This window comes from Bactrocera tryoni, unplaced genomic scaffold (genome assembly GCF_016617805.1).
Source record: "Bactrocera tryoni isolate S06 unplaced genomic scaffold, CSIRO_BtryS06_freeze2 scaffold_25, whole genome shotgun sequence".
Lineage (NCBI taxonomy): Eukaryota > Metazoa > Arthropoda > Insecta > Diptera > Tephritidae > Bactrocera > Bactrocera tryoni.
In genome coordinates this window covers 23,516,339-23,526,102 of record NW_024395977.1, presented here as the reverse complement: position 1 = coordinate 23,526,102, position 9,764 = coordinate 23,516,339, and the positions used below count along the sequence as shown (strand labels likewise).

The following is a 9,764-nucleotide window of genomic DNA, read 5'->3' as shown; positions in this document are numbered from 1 at the left end:
GGTATCGAAATATTGTACAGAATGTTATTTAAGGAGAAGAATTGTGCAAATAAAGTTAGTCTAATACCTGACCACCTTACAGTGTCATTACTCGGCCCTTTGCAACAATTTCGCTTATACTTTCGCTATTTCGTAAATTTTCGCGGTTATAAAAAAAGCTTTATAGCCCTACATTTTTTGGCGCCCAACGTGGGGCACGAGTAAGTTGTTTCGTTGTTCGCATATCTTTCGGAGTTTGGTGGTCAGTATTAGACTGCATCGTGGGACATTATCGTCATTGAATCTTCACCATTGGACATCTTCACCATTGGACACATCAGCATCGCTCGCACACAGCACAGATCATCTACTTGTCGCCACCACGTTTCGCTAGTACCATTTCCAGGTGATATTCGCATATTTGTTGCTTCGCATATACACATATATTAATCTCGTTGATACCATTTGCAATAAATTAACAAATCATTTATTACCCAACTACTCACTAGAAGGAAAATTATAATTATTTGAAATACTTTGAAGTCAATATAAAGCACGTAGATAGAATTCCGTTCTACAATGTCTTTGGACGAACTAAAACAACAACGCACCAGCACCAAGAAAAATATCACACGTATTAAAAATATCATCGATGCTAGCCTACGACCAAGTGGAAAGGTTCTTTCAGTGGCGGAATACAAATGTCGTTTAGGCATCCTGGAGTCATACTTCAAGCAGATTCTCTCAATTCAAACGGACATCGAAAGATTGGATGCTGAGGACGGAGGACGTGCTGACCTGGAAGAACTTTACATAACAACTAAATTGATTATCCAGTCGCAACTGGCAGAAGATAACAACGTTTCATTTTCGGATACAACTTGCGTGGTACAATCAAGTTCAAAACTTCCACCACTTAAGCTTCCTACGTTTGATGGCAAGTATTCGAATTATCAAAATTTTATTACCTCGTTCAAACAAATAATTGATCACGAGTTCAATTTAACAAACATTGAAAAATTCAACCATTTACGAAATTGTCTCCAAGGTCAAGCCTTAGAAACTGTAAATGCGTTTCAGGTTACAAATGAAAACTACCCAAAGGCGTTAGAACGATTGAAGGTACGTTATGACAACAAAACTCTAATTTTCTTGGAAGGAATAAATTCGCTATTTGATTTACCAGCAGTTATGAAACCAAATGGCATTCAGCTAAGAGGTTTAATTGATAAAGCTTCAGCTATTTATGGTTCTTTGACATCACTGGGTAGTGACAGGCAAATTTCTCAAGCAATGCTAATTTATCTAATATTGCAGAAGTCTGATGAACAGACCAACAAAAGGTGGAAGGAGTCGCTAGATTTCAGAACTCTGCCGTCATGGGAAGATTTCATCGCAGTTTTGGAAAGACACTGTCAATATCTGGAGTCACTCGACAACACGCATGGTAGTACTTCGCCAGCTCAAGGTTTTAACAAACACTCCACTCCGAAATCAAGGAGTCAACCAAAAGGTTACACATTTTCCTGCTCTACCATATCGTGCCAATTCTGTTTTAACAACAACCACAAGATTTTTAATTGTGAACGGTTTAAGTCGCTAAACATAACTCAACGTTTCGATCATGCAAAGAAAATTGGACTTTGCATCAATTGCTTATCCAAGGGACATCAAGTAGCCAATTGTTCATCATCGCACAGGTGCAAGGTTTGTGCACGACAACACCATAGTTTACTTCACCGCGGTTCACCTTCAGGCCAACCAACAACTACTCAATTATTTCCTACACAGGAGGCAGCCGTACATACACATACGAATAATTCATCGTTGGATAATGTAATCCTTGCAACAGCAAAAATTTTCGTTCGTGATTCATCGGGGAGCTATAGATTGGGTACAGCGCTGCTAGATTCCTGTTCGCAAGTCAATTTCATCACAGATGATTTTTCGCAAAGGTTGCTGCTGCCAAGAAACAAACAAAACTTAGAAATTCAAAGCATTGGTTTGTCATCAACAAATATTAAATTCAAAACTTCAACTAACATCAAGTCGCAAGTCACCGGTTTCGAGCTTCCATTAACTTTTTGTATTACATCGCATATTGCTTATCAACCAGATCCGGAAATCAACATTTCAACATGGAAAATTCCAACCAACATAAAACTCGCTGATGATGAATTTCATATACCAAAGAAAATTGACATGTTGCTGGGTACGGAAACGTTCTTCAGTCTGCTATCTGTTGGTCAAATCCATCTTGGGTCTAATTTACCCATCTTGCAAAAAACGCTCTTAGGCTGGATCGTTTCGGGACGCTATAATACCGGCAGTAACAATATATCTAAACCATCTTGTTTATTTTTAGCCAATGAACCTTTAGATGCCAAATTGGAAAAGTTGTGGAAATTGGAAGAAGTTACTACCATCCCAGAGCCTTGGACTCGTGAACAACAGATTTGCGATCATTTATACAATGCAACCGTGTCAAGAAGACCTTGCGGCAGAATAGTTGTCAAACTCCCTTTCAAGGATGATCCGACGTGCTTGGGCGAGTCATACACTACGGCATTGCGACGATTCAGTGCACAAGAACGTCGATTAGCCAAATCTCCACAATTGACAGCACAGTACGTTGAATTTATGAACGATTACGAGAGCCTGGGTCATATGAGCATTGTAACGAATCCGAATCTGAGCGAACCGCATTATTTTATACCACATCATTGCGTTCTTAAGCCAACAAGTACAACAACAAAGCTTAGAGTCGTATTTGACGCCTCCTGTCGAACTACGTCCCAAAAATCACTAAACGATATTCAGATGGTTGGTCCTACAATCCAATGCGAACTTTTTATTCTTCTTCTTCGTTTCCGATTCAATAGGTTTGCACTCACTGCAGATATAGTCAAGATGTATCGGGAAGTATTAATGCATGAAGATGATCGAAAGTTCCAGTACATTCTGTGGAGGAGTTCACCGACAGAGAACATTCGGACATACCAACTAAATAGTGTAACGTATGGAATGGCTGCTGCACCATATCTTGCTATACGGAGTTTGCTGTACCTAGCTGAACAGCATTCAGAACAATTCCCAATTGGCGCAAAGATCGTGAAGTCATCATTTTACGTAGACGACTTACTGTGTGGTGCTGACAGTCTAACCGAACTTTCACAGATAAAGCAAGAGGTAACACAACTGTTAGAATTAGGAAAGTTTAAATTAACAAAGTGGCATTCTAATCATCATCGATTCAGAGAAGACGACTCGTTAAAGGATCTAAACGTAGATTCATCCATCACTAACGCACTTGGACTAAAATGGAACCAAAATCTTGATTGTTTTATTTTTTCATTCGAAGCAAAACTAGGACTCACTGGTCGTCTTACAAAACGTTCCATCCTATCTGTTGCATCGTCACTTTACGACCCACTCGGTATTTTGGTTCCTGTTGTTATAACTTCAAAAATCTTGTTGCAAGAAATATGGCTACTTAAATTGGATTGGGATGAATCAGTGCCACAGAACATTGAATGGGCTTGGAAAAACTTTCTGAATTCCTTATCGGATCTTTCATTAATCAAGGTGCCTAGGCCTTGTTTTTCGGCAGATATGGAGTCTCTTCAGCTACATGGATTTTGTGACGCATCAATTCGTGCATATGGCTGCGCAATTTACACTCATTTTATCAACAAATCTGGCACTACTACTATTCGCTTACTCACTGCTAAGTCCAGAGTTGCACCCATCAAAAAACAATCGTTACCAAAGTTAGAACTTTGTGGCGCTCTTCTCCTCGCTCGTTTATTAGCAAAAATTAAACCAGCAATTTCTCATAAACTTTTTAATATTTTTCTTTGGACAGACTCACAAATAGTCTTACATTGGCTGAAGATGCATTCTGCAACACTTTCGACCTTTGTTGGTAATCGAATTTCGGAAATCCAGGACTTAACCAAAGGTGCCCATTGGAGACATGTACCAACTCATTGTAACCCGGCGGATGTTGCGTCTAGAGGATGTACCGTAAAGGAACTTGTTGATTCAATATGGTACACCGGACCAAGGTTTCTATACGAAAATTCAAATAAATGGCCAAAGGACAGCTGCAATGATATCGACATGGAAGTTGTCGAAAAGGAGAAGCGAAAATCTGCATTTAAATCAATCGTTAGCACCAATTACATTTTGGAAATCGTGAATCAGCGAAGTAACTACTCTAGCAGCCTTCGATTAATAGCTTCATCAATATTTGTCGACATAATACAAAACTTAACGAATCATCTACTCTCTCACCACAAGAGTTGCATCACGCCTTACTTTGCATAATTTGGAATATTCAACATATACATTTTGCTAATGACATTCATCTTTTACAGAAAGGTCTCACGACAAATGGCCCATTGCGTTATTTTAATCCGTTTTTAGAGTATACCGAAGGATTCCAAATACTCAAAGTTGGAGGTCGATTGGAATCAGCAGATATTCCAGAAGAAAGGAAACACCCAATGCCGTTGCCACGCAAATGCGAATTCGTTGTGCATTTCGCTCGCCACCTTCATCGGAAACACTACCATGCAGGACCAAAGGCATTCGTAGCACTAATAAGACTTCAGTTTTGGATAGTCAATGCACGCGATTTAGCAAGACGTATCGTCAGATCGTGCACACATTGTATACGTTACAAGCCAAAGCTGATGAATCAGGTAATGGGGCAGTTACCTGTCGAGCGATTGACTCCATCTCGCCCCTTTGCGCGTTGCGGTATTGACTTCTGTGGACCAGTCAACGTATACTTGCGTATTCGAGGTAAAACACCTAATAAATCGTACATAGCGATATTTGTTTGTCTAGCGACGAAGGCGGTTCACATCGAACTTGTATCAGACCTTACCACGGACGCATTCATAGCATCATTGAAGCGGATGATTGGAAGGAGGGGGCTACCCTCTGACTTCTTTTGTGATAACGCAACAAATTTTGTGGGCGCTTGCAGCAAACTAGCTGAATTAAAGTGATTTTTATTTAAAACCGAAAACAAGGATGAAATTATGAAATACTGTGCTAATGAATTTGTAAATTTTAATTTCATCCCTCCCAGAGCACCTCATTTCGGCGGTATTTGGGAGGCCGCAGTCAAATCGGCGAAGAGTCATCTCAACCGTACCATCAAAAATGCAAGACTTACCGCTGAGGAACTAACAACAGTGCTGGTGGAGATAGAAGCTGTGTTAAATTCTCGGCCACTAACACCATTGTCATCGGATCCAAACGATTATGAAGCATTAACTCCGGGGCATTTTATTATTGGTAGCGCACTAAGAGCACTCCCAGAGCGAAGATTGTCAGCTGAAACAAACAGCTTACACAGATGGAATCAAGTCACAAGCATTAAACAGACGTTTTGGAACAGGTGGTCAAATGATTATATCAACGAACTTCAAATACGATCAAAGTGGTTATCGGAACAGCCAAACATCAACAACAACTCAATGGTTATCATCCATGAAGACAACTTACCACCACAAAAATGGCATATTGGAAGGGTTATAAACTGTATTCCAGGAAAGGACTCTAAAATACGTGTGGTGGACATTCGAACAACGAAGGGAATCATTCGGCGACCAATTCACAAGCTACCACTACTACCTGTTTGAAATTCCTTTCAACGGGGCCTGGATGTTGGGTCACCGATTGCAAACCACTGCATACTTCAACCACACGTTCTTATATATTTTTTGCAATTTCTACTTCTTCTTATTTGCCTAATATTCAAGGTTAAGCATTAGAAGTCATTTGCATTGTGTTTGCTTGCGTTTGCTCTCTACAATTTGCTAACGCTATGTTTCGCTCACGCAATTACACGTATGTTTGTTTGTGCAGATTAGTTAGTCCTATTTAGCATGTACTAAGCTTATATGTAAGCAGCATATTGCAATGCTGCATTCCCATTTTTATACTCTCGCAACAATGTTGCTAACGAGAGTATTATAGTTTTGTTCACATAACGGTTGTTTGTAAGTCCTAAAACTAAAAGAGTCAGATATAGGGTTATATATACCAAAGTGATCAGGGGCGACGAGTAGAGTCGAAATCCGGATGTCTGTCTGTCCGTCCGTCGTCCGTCCTGTCCGTCCGTGCAAGCTGCTGTAACTTGAGTAAAAATTGAGATATCATGATGAAACTTGGTACACGTATTCCTTGGCTCCATAAGAAGGTTAAGTTCGAAGATGGGCAAAATCGGCCCACTGCCACGCCCACAAAATGGCGGAAACCGAAAACCTATAAAGTGTCATAACTAAGCCATAAAATAAAGATATTAAAGTGAAATTTGGCACAAAGGATCGCATTAGGGAGGGGCATATTTGGACGCAATTGTTTTGGAAAAGTGGGCGTGACCCCGCCCCCTACTAAGTTTTTTGTACATATCTCGGAAACTACTATAGCTATGTCAACCAAAGTCTACAGAGTCGTTTCCTTCAGGCATTTCCATGTACAGTTCAAAATGGAAGAAATCGGATAATAACCACGCCCACCTCCCATACAAAGGTTATGTTCAAAATCACTAAAAGTGCGATAACCGACTAACAAAAACGTCAGAAACACTAAATTTTACGGAAGAAGTGGCAGAAGGAAGCTGCACCCAGGCTTTTTTTAAAAATTGAAAATGGGCGTGGCGCCGCCCACTTATGGACCAAGAACCATATCTCAGGAGCTACTAGACCGATTTCAATGAAATTCGGTATATAATATTTTCTTAACACCCTGATGACATGTACGAAATATGGGTGAAATCGGTTCGCAACCACGCCTTCTTCCAATATAAAGCTATTTTGAATTCCATCTGATGCCTTCTCTGTATAATACGAGTATAAACATTAGGAACCAATGATGATAGCGGAATAAAACTTTACAAAAATACGGTATTTGAAAAATATGTAAATGACGTATTATGAAATCTCGATTATCACTTTACCATGCGAGAGTATAAAATGTTCGGTGACACCCGAACTTAGCCCTTCCTTACTTGTTTCATTTCTCTTTTAATAACTAAATTATATATGAAGAAGCAATAGCGTCAAGTAGGTACTTAGTTTTATGGACTGTGAAGTACATAACATATATATAGTATTTATACAAGAATTAATACAAAGCGGAATTATGTACATAGTGAGGGGTATCGAAATATTGTACATAATGTTATTTAAGGAGAAGAATTGTTCAAATAAAGTTAGTCTAATACCTGACCACCTTACAGTGTCATTACTCGGCCCTTTGCAACAATTTCGCTTATACTTTCGCTATTTCGTAAATTTTCGCGGTTATAAAAAAAGCTTTATAGCCCTACAATATTAATTACATATCTATAAACAATATACATGTTTTTTTTTTTAAACAAAAAATAACGATAATATAGAATACAGGGTTACCCACTCGAAGTGTTACCTATTCAAACGACTATAATTTTTTAGTTTGATAATATTTTTATTGATTCCAATGACAAAAATGTATGAAAATAATCAAAAATTTAGAATCCATTCACTTTAGCTCGATATGGCCACCTTTTGCCTTGACTATGGCCCTCAAACGGTCAAAAACGAGTTGCATGCTGCCACGAATGTGAGCTTGTGGTATTTTGGCCCATTCACGTACAATCGCTTTCTTGAGCGCATCCATACTGGTGTATTTTTTAGTCCGCACCTTGCTCTCTAAAATGGACCAGATGGAAAAGTCCATCGGATTTGCGTCTGGTGAATTCGAAAGCCATTGTGTCGACGAAATGAAGCGTGGAACATGATTTTTTAACCACTCTTGGTTAATTCTCGCTTTATGTGACGGCGCCGAGTCTTGTTGGAACGTCCATTCTTTCCGGACGATTTATAGTGCGATACACAAACATTTTGTTCACTTCGAGATGTTTTAGCTGACGAACAATTGCTGCTTGTGATTTTCCAGCCAAATATAAAGCAATCACACTATTACGTTTAAATTCCATCACGTATAACTTTTTTTTCACACGACACAGACTAAAATGTTTTTGTACGCTTGTAAACAATGGAATGATTTGTTATTCTTGTAAATTTAAGCGCGCTGTCATTAATAGTGTGGTAGTTATAGCAGTTTGAATTTGGTAACACTTCGAGTGGGTAACCCTGTATACTTGTATGTATTAAATGTAAAAATAATTGTATCCTAATGCAGGGTAATCTGATCCTGGGGCAGACATGCCCATGTTGAAATTATTATGATAATGTGTTTATTACGTACCAGATATTCACCATGCCCTAATTCTTGGTAAAGACCCGTGGAAACAAATACGTTTGTATAAGCTGACGTCGAGCAATACTATAAGCTCTGTCAGGATAGGGAAGGACCTCTCTGAGCGGCTCGATACCAAACGAGGTTACAGACAAGGCGATTTCCTAATATCCAACTTCTCCAATCTATCGCTGGAGAAGATAATTTGAGCTGCATAGCTGAATATAGTAGTTAAAATATTCTACAAGAGTGTACAACTGCTGGCGTACTCTGCTGCCATCGATATCATTGGCCTTAACATCCGCGCCGTTAGTTCTGTTTTTTCCAGGATGAACAAAGAAGCAAGGGCCAAAAGAAATAATTCCTGTAATCACACAAACTGTTGTCGCATTCGTGATTTGGTTTCCATATCACTGTTGACAGGCATTACTTCGAAGTCGTAAATAGTTTCGCCCATCTAGGAACTAGTATTAACATCAACTACAACGCCAGTCTCAAAATCCAACGCAGAATAAGGTTCTGCGAAAGATTTATGGTCCTCTGCGAATTGGCTACGGCGAATACTGCAGTCGATAGAACGATGAACTGTACGAGATATACGACGACATTGTCATAGTTCTGCGAATTAAGAGCAGCGGCTACGCTGACTAGATCATGTCGTCAGAATGACTGAAAATACTCCAGGTCTGAAAGTATTCGACGCAGTACCCCGCCGGAGGTAGCAGAGGAAGAGGAAGTTCTCGACTCAGTGGGAAATACCGATGGAGAAATACCTGGTTACACTTGGAATCTCCAATTGGAGCCAAACCGTGAAGAGAATGAACGGCTGGCGGGCTGTTATAAACTCGACTATAACCGCGTAAGCGGCCAATAAAGAAGAGGATAAAGTGCTATAGCTCGTAAAATATGTTAAATAACTTAAATTTCGACATGGAATTGCCATGAGGAAGGGCATCTCGATTTTCTAGTTGACGTTTTCCTCATGAACTCAATATATTATATTCAAACTCTTCGGTTTAGTTCATATCACATTTTTTTTTCATTTACGAATATTAATTTTCGTTGACGGGAATCAAATATATTAATAAAACTAAGTGAGTATATGACCTTCAATATAGATTTCAACTATTTCGCCGAATAGGGATTGTTGAATTCTTTAGTCTTTTTTATAGTCTTGCAAAATAACGCAAAAGAGTATAATATTTTTTTCACCTAACAGTTATTTGTATCACATAAATATAATCGCGTTAGATATAGGGCTATATATAGTATATAGAAATGATTAGGATGATGAGAAAAGTTTGAAACCCGGGCGACGGTCTGTCCGTCTACCTGTCTGTGCATGTAATAGTTTGAGTAAAAATTTAGGTGTCTTAATGGTGAACGTGTTCTTTGGCAAAAAAAAAGAACGAGTTCGTAGATGGGCGTAATTGAACAACTGCCATGCCCACAAAACGCCATTAAATTAAAATCTATAAAGTGCTGTAACTAAGCACAAAATTAATATATAGAACTGTATTTGGGGT

The 9,764-nt window shown here is 39.0% G+C and overlaps 1 protein-coding gene across 1 annotated transcript; it reads left to right on the top strand.

Annotated features, from left to right (window-relative positions):
* Positions 1-558: 558 nt before the first annotated feature.
* LOC120780811 lies at positions 559-2,915 on the top strand. The gene is made up of 2 exons (XM_040113057.1): positions 559-2,802; positions 2,862-2,915. Exons 1-2 carry the CDS (start codon positions 559-561, stop codon positions 2,913-2,915), a joined length of 2,298 nt encoding a protein of 765 aa, XP_039968991.1.
* The last annotated feature ends 6,849 nt before the right edge of the window (positions 2,916-9,764 follow it).